This window comes from Haliotis asinina, chromosome 8 (assembly GCF_037392515.1).
Source record: "Haliotis asinina isolate JCU_RB_2024 chromosome 8, JCU_Hal_asi_v2, whole genome shotgun sequence".
Classification (NCBI taxonomy): domain Eukaryota; kingdom Metazoa; phylum Mollusca; class Gastropoda; order Lepetellida; family Haliotidae; genus Haliotis; species Haliotis asinina.
The window spans coordinates 22,676,628-22,691,067 of NC_090287.1; the positions used below are offsets into that span (position 1 = coordinate 22,676,628).

At 40.7% G+C, this 14,440-nt stretch overlaps 1 protein-coding gene across 1 annotated transcript in view; it reads right to left on the minus strand.

Moving 5' to 3' along the window:
* Positions 1 to 1,568: 1,568 nt before the first annotated feature.
* The window catches only part of LOC137293576 (uncharacterized), a 34,416-nt gene continuing 21,544 nt past the window's right edge, over positions 1,569 to 14,440 (minus strand). Inside the window, exons 5-8 of the mRNA XM_067824211.1 lie at positions 13,043 to 13,213; positions 11,666 to 12,033; positions 3,428 to 5,437; positions 1,569 to 2,616 (exon numbers count right to left, since the gene is read on the minus strand). Coding sequence (XP_067680312.1) covers positions 2,556 to 2,616; positions 3,428 to 5,437; positions 11,666 to 12,033; positions 13,043 to 13,213 — 2,610 coding nt within the window. The 3' untranslated portion in view covers positions 1,569 to 2,555. The remainder of the gene's footprint in view (positions 2,617 to 3,427; positions 5,438 to 11,665; positions 12,034 to 13,042; positions 13,214 to 14,440) is intronic.

A 14,440-nucleotide genomic window follows, 5' to 3' on the forward strand; every position in this document is an offset into this window, starting at 1 on the left:
ACGACAAGGGTCTCCACAAATGGACTTCACATATTTAACACATGGGGTATTGAACCTAGATCTTTGGCATGAGGAGAAATGGTTAAACAACTTGGTCATTCCTACCCGAATTTCTTCAGCTGAATTTTGTCATTGCCATTGTCTGCAAAGCTGCTTATCATGTTAATCAGACCAACCCCTCTACTGGACAATCTCTATTAGAACTGTAGAGGTACCAGGAATGTTACTGTCTACCACGGTGTCACTGCGTTCACACATTTTCATTCAGAGCAGTAAACAGCACCCCTCTAATGTAGTGATAACCTATGCTGAACAACAGTCTGGACCAGATCGAGTGTCATCTTTTAACATGAGTGAGTAAGATTTAACATGCATCTGAACGGTTATGTCATAGTGAGTTAAGTTTAATGTGAGAGAGGAACACAAAATGATGCAGGTGTAAGATGTTTATCACTTTGGACACACAATATGATTGGGGCAAACCAGGATTCAAGCCAACAATCACAGGTTTCAGGGATGTCTAAGGGACACAACTCTGCACAACAGCTCATAGACCCTTAGAGGAGTTTCTGTGTTGTACAGGATATCAATTATGAACAAGAGTTTGCCACTAAAATGGCAAATGTCCCCAGCTGTTAGAGAAGAATCAAATATGTATAACATATTGACTATTTTTTACTTCTTGGTCACAAACAAGATGCCTGAAATGACTGGTGTCTGCGTAATCACCAAATGTAGGCTATCAACAAAATTGAAGACACTGGGTGCAATGTTTCATCGGATATAAACTTTGAAGACAGGGTCAAAGTTACCCAAATCTACAGTATCTGTGTAACCCTCCAATGTAGGTAGTCACCAAATTTGAAGACACTGGGTACAAGAGTTCAAGAGATATCACATTAATAAGAAGCTGATGGTGAGTTGAGGTGACTTTGAAAATATTGTCCAGGTCACCAAAATCCACTGGAGACTGCATAATTTCCAAAATTTGAAGACACTGGGTACAACAGTTAATGATATATCGTGTTAACAAGAATCGGGACGTATGGACGTTGCTGAATACATAGTCCCCGTTCCAAGCTGCCTCAACATAGCACAACAAAGTATGATTTGCTGAAATGTATGACTACATCCAGTACTACTGAGTTATAATATACTGAACATGTCATTACTTTCATTGCTTTTAGCAACAGGTCAGTAACATCACCAAATGGAGTGAGTTAAGGTTTACACTGATTTTAGCAGTATTCCAGAAATATCACGACGTCAGACACCAGGAATGTGCCCCAGACAAACCTGGAATCATACAGCATTGTATTTCAAAGAGCAAGAATTGTTCTTGCTAACATTGATGTACAGCAATCACAACAAGCTATGTTTGATACTTCCTTGGGAGGGACAGCAAGTGATGGCTACAAATTTGGTTAGTAGGGCGATATGTTCTTTTCCAAAAACAAAATGATTCAGTTTCCTATCAGCTGTAAAACTCAAGTTCAGAATGCATGCAAGACTTAGAAAAGTGTTATCAGGAGCCCCTTGGACAAACTGAACATTCTAAGCATTTATCATTTTTTCTTCCACCTCATGCACTGTACTGCTACTGAATCCTCTAATGAAGACTAAATAAATAACACCCGAGGTCTACTGTATCACCTGTCAAATGCTGGTAATATCAAGAAAAGTAAGAAATACTACATGAAAATATCATTTGTTGCAGTGCACTGAAGCCATATGTAGAATCAGCCAGATCAAATTACTACTGTGTAGGAAACTCAACAGAAAATTCTACCAGATATCAGGACCAGTTGCTCTAAAAATGTATCAGCCCTTCCCAAAAGCTGCCAGACTAACTCTAATTCGCACTTCAGCTCAGCAATATTTAAAACAAACAAAAAAACTATTAAGCCTCTTTGCTTTCATAATTTCATCAATCGCCTTACATCAGCAAAATCAACTTGACATGAATCTCAACAAGTACATAAGTGATTTTGGCTCATGGATAGGATTCTCATGATTACACAAAAAATATGATCCCGAACATCAGGCAGGTAAGATTTATCTTTTGCCAGCCTGCCACGGAATTAAACTGTCTCCAGTGTCCAGGCGGGCAGAAGTGTGCTATAATGATTATTAATAGCAGACAAGCAGATCGACAGTCACTTACAAAGTTCATTCCTAATAAATCTTGCATTACTTCTTTCTGAGGAAAAAGAAAGCTAAACAATCATAATTATCTAAATGATTATCATCAAACCTTGTTCAAAAGACAGAAATGGTTTAGGACATGGTGCCAAGAGACAGCAGTCAACAAAAATCATCTCTTGATACATGAAAGTAAACAGTAAAAACAAACTAAAAAAATAACCATGCATATAGTCATAAACTACCAACATGTCAAATGATAAAGAAAATGTGGTGACAGCAAACTGAGTAAAACATGCGTTTACCTAATTCTGAGCGTCGGAAGCTAGCAGTGGGAAAACCACAAAGTCTATAAAGAAGATGGAGATGATGACAAAACAACAGGAAAGAAGGAAGGCAGCAAATGGCCATGCTCAGGGTGATGCAGGCTCACGGGGACTGGTGTTAGCCGAGGCCACTTTGTATCGCCGCCGCCTGCAAAACAAAATGCAGTGCAAAAACTTCTCCAAACTGAAAAGGGAGTTCACAACCACGTACAATAGAGACTAAACTATGGCTTGAACAGGTGGGTAGAAGAACTTTACATTGTTTTATGTTTCTTTCAGACAGGTATGAAATGAAAAAGTTTACAATTTCCTTCAAACAAATTAAAAATTTGTATGAAAGATGATATTATCAAAAATACAGTCAATCAACACACATTTTACACTGTTGAAAATATACAGAAAAAACAGATCAAAAGGTCAATAACTTTATTTCATATTATGCAATATCATCTAAGTCACTTTGAAAATTACAATATGTTGGCTATGTGTGTGTTACTGGGAAATGTGGTTTACATGTTGTTTTCAACACAAGACAAAGCAGTTGTCAACACAAAAAGCTGGTTGTGCAACACACAGCTGAACAAAATTACCATCAAACATAAAATCCACCAAAACTACTTGCAATACTTTGAAAACTCGATACAAATCTTCAGTGTCTACCAGCTATTGGAGAAAAAGGGTTAAGAAAATTCAATTGTCTATATCTACTTCTGAATCATTACATTGTTTGCTATGTTTAATTACACACTACCGGAATGACTTGATGGCCAAAGAGACTTCAAAAGCATCATATTGTTACTAAAGATCATGACAGCCCTAACTAATATATTTTGCTATCACTAAAGGTACATTAGTTATGCCTACATATGTTACCATAGTTACAGCCCAGTTCCCAAAACACAACAGTCATGTGGCGGCGTGAGGTGACAAGGTGAAGGTGAGACAATATCAACACTTACCTTGCGGTCACTACAGCATTTTTGGGAGCCATCCCTGGAGGTGGTTTTGGGACACGGTTGTCAGCGTCAAGCTGTAGGGGCGTGACGCTGCGCAAAGCATCTGTGGCATCATGGGATAAATAGTCGAGACGTGGTGCTGAAGCTGATCGTCTTTTGGCGGGAGATTGTCGCATAGACAAGCCAGATTGTTTACCTTGTCTATCCTCAGCGGAACCAGTGCTTGGCATCTTATTTTCATTGCATAGAGCATCTGAAGCACGGGGAGATCTGTTAGCGTGGCTTGAGAAAGCACTATTGATATTTGAATTTAGGTGAGGATGCAAAATGTCCACAGCCTCTGTGCTTATCTCTCGGTTTACAACTTCCTTCACATCCTCCAACTGATACTTATCAGACAACCCATCTCGGGAGCCATGGACATTGTCTCTCATCTTTAGGACATCATCCAACGCTCTAGAATTACTATCTGCTTGAGTCGAGGATTTAAATTTTTCTTCCATATTCTTGTCCTTCTTGGAACTCTGATATGGAGGTGGTTTGCCTGTTGCAACAAGTTTTGAATGCACTTTACCCGATTTCTTGTCATCACTGGACAATTCTCGACCTTTAAATAAAAGCTTTGATGGACTACCAGGGCCTTGTTTGAGTGGAGATCCAATCCGATTGCCTATATCTTTGGCCAGTTTTTCTGGCATTTTTCTTGGACTAGAGAAGTTACTCTGCTTATTGCTGTTTATATCGTCTTTATTCTCAAAACTGCTGAGTCTCTGCAGACTTCCTGAACCAAACACACCTTGAGATTTTGGCATTGTTTTCCCTTCATGATCATCAACCTGCTGTTTCAGTTGAGCAAAAAAGTCCTCATCTTCATCCTCATCAAAAACCAGCGAACCACGACAGGCATCTTTTGAGTCCTTATCATCCAGGAAGACCAATGAATTCCTGGCGACACTATCAAAGTTCATGTCATCCCCATCTGCAAGAGTGTTTGTCTGGCCTCTTTTAGAACGCCCCTTTGGCCACCTGAGTTTCACCTCCCCTCCACGGGCAGCACTCTCCTCTTCTGACTGGTCATCATCACTCTCCTCACCGCTTGAGCCAAATGCCGACATACCTATCCACTGACTGGCAACTGTAAACGGAGCAGCACGAGTAGCCATTTCATCTGCATTGTCATCTGCAGCAGTGTGAGTTTTATCATCTGTCTGCAAGGCAAACGTGAGAGGCGCACGGCTCACTGGGAAGGTCACATCTGGGAGGTTGTCGTTGATATTGCACCCATTGTCATCCAAATGGTCATCGTCAACATCTATAGTCACATTTCTAACTAATTTTTTATCTACCACTTTTTCTCCTACAATATCATCTACCTGTCTAGCGTTATTATCAGGTATATGAACCTGGTCCACCTGATTAGCCAGAACAAGTTTTTGTGTAGCACCATCACCATGAGTTTGATTATGCTGTGGTAAGTGTATCAACACTGATGTGTCCTTCTGCTTCAAGGATTCCTTCTCCTCACTCCCATCTTCCCTGTTCCTGTCTGTACTAATTGTTCCCAACTTTTTCAGATACGAAGACCTCTCAACCTGTTCTGAAATCTTCCTCATCCCCTGCTCCCCACCCACCATCTCTGATATCCTGAATGTCGGTATTGGAGCAATGTCATCAGCAACTTCCTTTTCTTCAATCAACACACCATTATTACTTTTACTATCCTTGCCACCATTTTCCTTCTGTTGACTTTCAACTTCAAGTTCTTCCTTTCCTTTCTGCTCAGCCTCATACTTTCCATCCTGTTTTTCGACGTCAGCTTTCTGAGACAACATGATCTCTACTTTCTCCTCCCACAGCTTATTGTCCATGTCTCGCTGGTACTTGTTGTCGCCGATGATCAAGTCACCTGGCTGTTTCTTCAGGTTCTCCTCATCCTCTTGGTTGTAACTCAGGTTCTCGTCAATCAGCTCAGTGGCACCATGACCAGGTGTGTTGGGACCAACTTGTAAGTTACTGTCAAAAGATTAGTGAATGAAATCAGCTGTTAATTGGCGAATATCTACGTTTAGAACATCCATTTAAGCCAGGAAACTGACACTGCAAAGTATAACAAAACTGACAAGTAAAATGTCATCATATCTTGAATTGGAGAGAGTGAATATGATTTTTTCGCCACATTAAGCAATATTCCAGCAATATCATGGCTGAGGACTCCAGAAATGGGCTTCACATATTGTACCCATGTGGAGAATCAAACACCTGTCTTCAGCGTTACAAGCCAACACTTTAACCATTGGGCAACTCCACCATGCCTCAGGAGACACTGTGGTTGTTACAGAGCAAATCTCAACAGAGTCTTGCTTGACAACAGCACCAAGATCCAATCATTGCTATCACAGTAAAATATGGAAGTTGTTATCCATACATTGTGTGTAATTTCTCATTCATCTTCTCTGTGAAGAGAACACTTCTTTGATGAAAGCTGCACAAGTCATACAAACATCTTTTCTGACCCTAACCAGTTAGCACAATAAGGATAGGGTACATTTCTCCCTTGTTTCTCTACGTGAATGATACAGGATCACATTGTCGCATGGCAGCCTCAAGTTCACCTTTCACAGCAAGTAAAGGATGTAGAACCCGTGAACATCTGGGTCTGAACTTGTCTTCAGTAACTCGTCCTTCTTGACTAACGGGACTGGGTGGCCTGTCTCATTGACTTGGCTGATACATGTCATTGTATCCCTGCTGCACAGATTGATGCTTGTGAAATTGATCACTGGATTGTCTCGTCCAGACTCGACAATTCACATACTGCCAAGAGAAGGCTGGCATGTTGAAACAGGAAGAAGCCTTCCAGCACCAATACATCATAAAATATGACCTATGACATTGGTTTTACTCACTTCAAGAAACATCATTACCAGGGCCTAGATTTTCGAAAATTTCTTAGCGCTAAGATAGTCTTAAGTTCATGTTAATACATGGCACTTACGACTATCTTAGCACGAAGAGAGATTCTAAAATCTTGACCATAGTTTCATAGATCCTTGTAAATCCATCCACCATAAAAAACAGAATATCTCACTATATACATAGATGATTTATAATTGATGTATGTAAGTCTACATTCCTAGATCATTATTCATAAGATTTGTAACAATAATGTAAACACATTTCATTATATAATTTTCTGAATAAAATTGATGTTTTATGTTTATCCTGACTCCTGCTTATCATACTTATTATGCTTATCTCCCCTCCTTTATGGGAAGATAGTGGAACTCTTGAAATCCCTTGAAGTTGCCTTCTTTTGAAGCAGATGTACAATACACTCACCCATTGGGAGCCTCCCTTTCCTGCCAATATTGTCACATGACCAGTCATGCTTGCCATTCTCTCCAAATCTCATAAGCCCAACACAAGATTAACTGTGAATTCATTGTGCCTGAGAGGGGTGGTTAGGAGGGCTTGATGCCATAAGTCAGGATAAGTATAAAATATCAATTTTATGCAGAAAATTAAACATTTTTCCATATCCTGATTCCTGCTTATTACGCTTCCAGAATCCGATGGAAACGGCGGTGGGTCAAGCCACACTAGATTCTGTTGACTGCATATAAGTATGCCCAGTACTTGCCCCCTTTTAGGAACTGTAATGACGATACTTTTGTTCTTCCAATATTCATCTGTGCGATGGGGGAAGGGGTGGGGGGGATCACATATAGTCAAACTTGTTTTCTCTTGAAGCATTTGTTGACTGGAATGTGATGATACATATAGGTCAGCTAGCATCTAGTGTCAAAAGCAACTCAGCCTAAGTAAACTTAAGTCTCAGTGTATTTCGTTACACTCCACCACTGAGTCTAACAAAACATAGCAGAAGGTCGCATCAGGTAACCTTTGAGCCACCAATGACCATCCAGTCAAAGGCAAGACGGTTAAATAGATTTAACCAATCAGACAACGGCTACTATTTCGGGATCGGACGGACTTTCAGAATATTCAAGTCACTGACACAGATCTCTCCACACATAGAAATCTGCATACAACACAGTTATTTGACCTGCAGTATATACACTTTTGGCTTTCTGTTGACATGGTTACCATTAAGTTATATTTCCGCAAGATGACATCCTTGAATATTGCCAAAAATACTATTTTCAGCGACTGTCTACTCACCATTGTCATGGTTGTAACATACGCCATGTGTAACACCCGGAAGTGAGCATACGCTAAATAGCATTTCGGGTACAAACCTTTTCGAGATAAAAAGTTCAAAAGGTATACGCGAATGTGCAGTTTCACGATTTGGTAAGCTGTGTTCTGGTTGGTCAATCTCAAAGGTTACCTGACGCGACCTCCCATAAGGTTTTGTTAGACTCAGTAGTGAAGTGTAACGAAAAGTACTGAGGAGAAGTTTACTTAGACTGAAAAGCAAATGTATGTCAAGATTTCCAATCAAAACCAGTCGCGACCATTCTTCATGCACAAGTGTCTTCATAATGAGTACAGCGTCATAATCACTCATGCTAGCCTGTTAAAGATGTGTGCATGGATCTCACCCATTACACACCACAGAGGGTTCTGGTCTCAACAAGTCACGTGATAAAAATATGAGTGAAACTCAGAGCCTTTGTGGAACCATTAGTTATTGTGCAACGAGTAGTCCAAACTTGTGAATGCCAGTGACGTCCTCCATGGCAATGTCCCGTAGGTAGTGACTGGCAAACTGTATTTGATTTCCAAAAGCAACCTTCCTTTATAGTTATTAACAAGCAGTTTCCATGTAGAGCGAGTGTTGACGCCAAGACTCTCACTTCTTGTGGATTGGAGGCTCGCAGAGGTTTGTAGGCCCTCAGTATACTGAGACAGTGTTGTGGGATAGGTGTCTCAGTAGATATTGGGATGAATAGGCACTTGAAACGTCTCCTTGTCTTAGTACGTTGGAGATACAGTCACCCCTCGCCATAACGCGGGTCTTGGGGTCATCCGGATGACCCCCCGCATTATTAGTCATCCGCGTTATAGTACCTATTACATAATGTGGAACAAAGGCCGAGTTAGATCGTAACAAAACTGCTGAATTGGGTCCAGTAAAAATATATCGTGTCATTGAAGGTGAAAATAAACAAACTTTGAAAATGAAAATATATATATGTACAGGAAACTGCAATAAAAAATCACTACCTGTTATCAAAGACGTATCACGTGAATATACGTCTTTGTTGTTATTCAACTAAGCCGGAAATAGCGATCAGCTGTGCACAGATGTTTTAGTCCAATGTACCGGTGATTAAAATAAAAACGATCTGACAATGTTAAATCAAAGAACTTCTATTCCATTATCAGAATATTTAACATATTAAGCTGTTATTGTAACAGATTATTTTACATTGCTATCTGGCTAGTATATAATGCGAGTTTTCAGCAAACATATGTAACATAACAATGAACACAGGCCGTTACCTGTCTTGATACAATTTACGTAGGAGACAGTTTGACAAGTCACCGCTGACTTCCCGCGATACTTGCAACTTTGATTGTAAAAAAACAAAATTTTGCCCTTTTAATGGTTGAAACTGACTTCAATGAGTCAATAACGCAGGTCTCCGAGTCCATGGATTACGAGACTGTAATCTGTTGGTGACTGGTAAGAATAATGTGAAATTGGTGCTATCGGGGTAGGCGCGAAAAACAGATCCTCACAAATGAGGTAAGCGGAAGTTGTATGCGTATGGAATGAGGTAAAACTCTCACGGTGTTTCCGTTGTTTCTGTCAACAGTTTTAATCAATAAAATTGGGATTGAATCTAATAAAAAAAAATGTGGTTTCTGACACCATACATCCTGGGATGACTGTGTCTTACCGCGCTAAAGTGCGGTGTGTTGCATCTCAGCAAACATTGTAAGTACTCGTTGTAACTCGACTGATAGCATGTCTTGTCTTTCATAAGTTACTGCTATGATGTTAGTACGGTTATTATTGAGAAAACCCTACATGTTTCAAGCATGTGAAACACAATGGATATGTACAATAAACACTGTCAGTTGCCATCCGCACTGAATTTCACTAGTTTACGTAAATTATAAGAGCGCAGCAGCAGATTTGTTGGTGAGCTATTTTCATGAAGGGGTGTGATCGCAGTACAACCTTTTTATGGCAGCCACAGATTACCCCGCGGTTTAACCGAATCCGCGGGATCACGAAGCACATTATTGCGAGGGATGACTGTATATTTTCAATGCTCTGACTGGGCATATTGATAAATCCTGTGTGTCACGTGGCTCGAGGACTGTAGATAATGCAGGGATGTGAAATTGTCTGTCCGGTTGTCGTTGTTTGGCAGAGCAATCTGATCCAACATGTTGAGATGCTGAATCAGGAACCATTGTAATGGGCACAGTTGTAGATGTCCTTGTCTGGTCAAATCTAATGCTGATGTGGGTTGACTGAGTAGACATTGCCATTGTTGTAGTGGTAATGGAGAGAGAAGTTCTTGTTCTATCATGGCTTGAATTTTGACCCTCTGGGCCAGCAATGCAGTTCAATGGAGTGATGAATCCCGAGGAAATGAAGATCTTACTGCAGCTCTAATTCTGATTTCTTTAGATTCAAAAGCCATCTGAGTTGAGTTAGGAGCCTCATGGTGAAGTCTAACTGTAGTCTGAGTTGAGTTATCTTGTGATGCGCTTGAACATCGTTGTTCAGGTAAAAGGCGCTGTCCCCACCGATGTAGGTAGGTAGTTATTGACTCTATGACCTGTGTGAATAGCCATGGGGCCAAAGATATTCCAAACGGTAGAACCATCCATTGGTAGTGCTGACCACTGAATAGGAAGTACAGATATTTCCTGGAGTCGGAATGTATGTGCTGGTAGCTATATTGTAGATAGATAATCCACTGGATGGATGAGATGCTGCAGTTGTGGTAGATGGATCATTCTGCACCCTTCTGGCTTCAGTAGATAACCCTTGTTGAACTTTTTCATGTTTTATGTAAGTTGAATCTTCCTTGGAGCTTTTTTGGGTACCTGTAAAACTGAGGAGTAGAATCCTGGTGTTAGTTGATCCAGATGTAGTTCTCTAGGAGAGATGATATGGCGTGTGCTAGTTGGTCTCGTTGATCCCTGGCATACACAAACAGTGTTGGGTCTTTTGTAAGCAGAGGTGTTGCCTGTAGTGAGATCTTATAGCACTGTAGAAGTCCACTCACTCTTGAAGGTTGTACAGGAATGGGTGGGTGTGGAACACTCCAAACATTCCGAACCTGATTTTTTCTCCCTTTAGCGCTCCTCGCAGGGTGACCTGTTCCATAGGAGCGCCTGTTTCCTCCACTTGAAAAGACCGAAAAGAGCCCCTGACGTTGCGAGTGTTTTTCTTCTTGTCTCTCGTTCTCTGAACCCAAGAGAACTTTGTCTTGTTGGAGTAACACAGAGAAGACTGCTTGAGGATAGTAGTCAAAGTGTTGATCGACTTTATCATCATTACTTCCCTGTAGTCCCGAGTAATGGATTTAGCAACATCCTCAATTCTGTCGTTGAATACCATGGATGCTGACTTGGAGCTCTGAACAAGGGATTAGTAAAGCTGTCACCCCAAGATGATGCTGATAGTAGACATTCTGAGTGTAGTAAATTGAAACCTGCAGACGTCAAGGCTAGATGCTCCGAAATGAATTGTTGATCCTTCTTCTGGGTGATAAATGCAGAGAGGGTCATCTTTTCTTCTTCATTCTGGAATGGACGAGTCAGAAGAAGGTATGTTGAGTGGTTGTATCCTTCTGAGCCAGTTGCTTATCCTCCACTTTGTAGGATCTGTCACGAGTCTCTTGGTTGAGCTTGTGTGATTCCTTTACTGCGCTTGCTTGCACAGACCAAGTGTAAGTTGACAAAAACATTTGTCCAAAACACAATAAAATTAACTATTTTACATAAAGATAATACCAATAACTATCCAAAAACAGAATGCAAAATAGTTTAAATCACAGGGCCGAAATTAAAACAAAAATGAATCGCCATATCGGGACCCAAAGAGACCAAAGAAAGTGGAGAGCATGGCTGGTCATGTGACAGTATTGGGAAAGGGAGGTTCCCTGTGGTTGCGTGTATTGTACATACGCTTCAATTAGAAGGTATTTCAAGTGCTCCACTATCTGCGCATAGAGGGAGGAGATAAGCATAATAAGCACAATAAATTTGAGTCAGGATAAGTAAAAATTTGCTATATTGTATACATACCCTTGTCCCCCTGCAGTCTGTTTGATGGCAACAGGCTGCGAGGTAGTGGTTGCAACTGACATATCCACAAAGGGCTTCTCCCAATCATAATGATCTGCTTCTTTGATGGACTTGCGCCTTATACATTGTTCGAACAGGTTGTGCAGGAGGGCATAGTCAGGCTTGTCATAGTAGTCCAGTGACTGAATATGGTCTAGGAAAGTGCGAAACTCTGAAGGCATGTTTTTCAGCAGCTGCGTGTGATCATATTTTTCTTTCATTGTGCCCACTTGTTCCTTGTCCTTAATCTTTCTCCAGGGTAGCTGACCCACCACAAACTCAACCAGCATGTAGAACAGAGACCACAGGTCATCATGACGACCCATCTCCTGAAATAATAAAACCGACATTTTGTGATGCATCTGTTCAACCTTAGTAGGTTATCTCCTTGGAAGGAGCAGGTATTTGGAATTCCTTATAATCAATATTAGATGGACCACAGGTTTTGAGAATTATGTGCCTTTAGACAATTATCCTCATCATGATACTGGAATCAATGGTAGTTAACTTAGTAATATCTCCTGTGCAGCGTTGCATGTAAATCTCAACAGCACTCAGGACATTTTATTTGAAATTATACAAGAATATATGAGGCAAGTCATGACTTAATGTGCCACAATGGAATGTTATTCCTCCCTGTCAATTATGTGACTGGATGGTTGGAGTGAGTGAGTGAGTGAGTTGAGTTTTACGCCGCACTCAGCAATATTACAGCTATATGGCGGCGGTCTGTAAATAATCGAGTCTGGACCAGACAATCCAGTGATCAACAACATGAGCATCGATCTGCGCAATTGGGAACCGATGACATGCGTCAACCAAGTCAGCGAGCCTGACCACCCGATCCCGTTAGTCGCCTCTTACGACAAGCTGAGTCGCCTTTTATGGCAAGCATGGGTTGCTGAAGGCCTATTCTACTGGATGGTTGGATGTAAGGGACCGTTCATAATTCATGGCTGGGGGGAAGGGTGATGATAATTTTAAAAGGGAGTCACTGATTTTGTTCTGGCGAGATAGAGGGGTCATCAATTTTATACACATGTTCTGATTGTGGGGGTGGGGGGAGGGGGGGGAGGTCATTAATTTTGTGCATGACAAGCAGGGGGGGTCACTTATGTTGTACATTAATTTTGGGGGGTCATTCACATTGTACATGCAACTCCATAAAAATCGTCATGACCATTTGGCCATAATTATGAATGGTCCCTAATTGTTGTCTCTATATAGAGTCGTCTCTACCTAATTATTGTGAGCACTGATATTGTGCCCTAATAGTACCCTACTATTCAAGTGAGCTCCAACAGAGGCATGGCTGACTGTGCCCCAAAAGCTACCTACCTTATTCTTGTGAGCATTGACAGACGCATATCTGACTGTGCCCCGGAAGCCTGCGGCAGCTCTTGGTGGTCGGACCTCCCCTGTAGCAGTCGTGTACTGGCGGGCTAGGCCAAAGTCCAGCATATACACCTTGCGACAGTGGTTTGCAGATTTACCCATCGAGAAGTTGGACTGTAAAGGAAGAAGAGCAGTGTTTGTTTATTTCTTTTGAACAGCAAGTCTGATCAACATTATACCACTACCTTGAAGCAATGATTTTAGCAACAATATATATTGGTAATGTATTCAAGAGTTGTCAAGAAATTGTGAATTCAATTAACTTATGTTTACCCACTTGTACTATGTTTGCCATGCTACTTATTGTCTTTGATGAAAAAATGTCACAAATAATACTCTACAAACACAAAGTATGGGAACGCTAAATGTAAAGTTAATTGTGGTGATATAATTTATTTCCTACAGTAAATTTTTTGTGTGCTTAATGGGCACTTTAAATGACATGTTAGAAGGTACAGTGAAGCAACTAATTCAATATTCAATGAGTTTTAGTGAAACGAAACATTGTCAAAAACAGCGAAAAACAAGTGAGTTGAAACACACCAGCACCCAATAGACTACTGCAAGGGGAGGACAGACTTCCTATGCATCTTGTGGCAAATGGACACTGGCAGTTGTTAATCGGTTCTGAATGGCTTGGAGCAGAAGACAACAACTATAGGTACAATGACAAGATACTGAGCATTCATCCCTCATCACAAGAACCACTTCAATTGTCTCTGAATGTGCATATGACACCAAAATGTTGGGATTGCTTTTCTCAAACAACTACAACAGAAAACTTTTGATGTGGACGCCTATGAGGAAAAAGGCTTTGGTGTATTCTTTCCTCAAACTGCTGCAACAAAAAACCTGAAGGAGGCCAAAAATTTCCGAGACATCCTTCATCATTTTTTTATGGCATATTTTAGGATTTTGAATCCATCTTTGTACTTGCATAATTGAGCGTAATAGATACTCAACAAAACAAAAGATAAGAGTCACACCCATATTCAATATCTAAGCATAAAATGGATCATAATATGAACTAGTCAACACCTTAATACTGACAATTGGGGTGGTCCTTAATTTTTTTAGTTGAGTACAGTTAATAAATACTGTCACTGACCAATTTTAAAAAGAAGCAGCTACTTGTCTGACTAATCAGCTAACGACTCACGGAAAGACAACCAATCTGTACAACAGAGTGTTCATCAAGAAAGCCCAAGGTGTACGTGACCGTGGCTACACTGAACAGCAATTAAATATTAATTTTCATTACTGGACAACAGTCCTTTATCAAGCATTCAACAGTGCTCTCCATCAGCATTCATGCATGCCACTACAGTCAACCAATGAAGC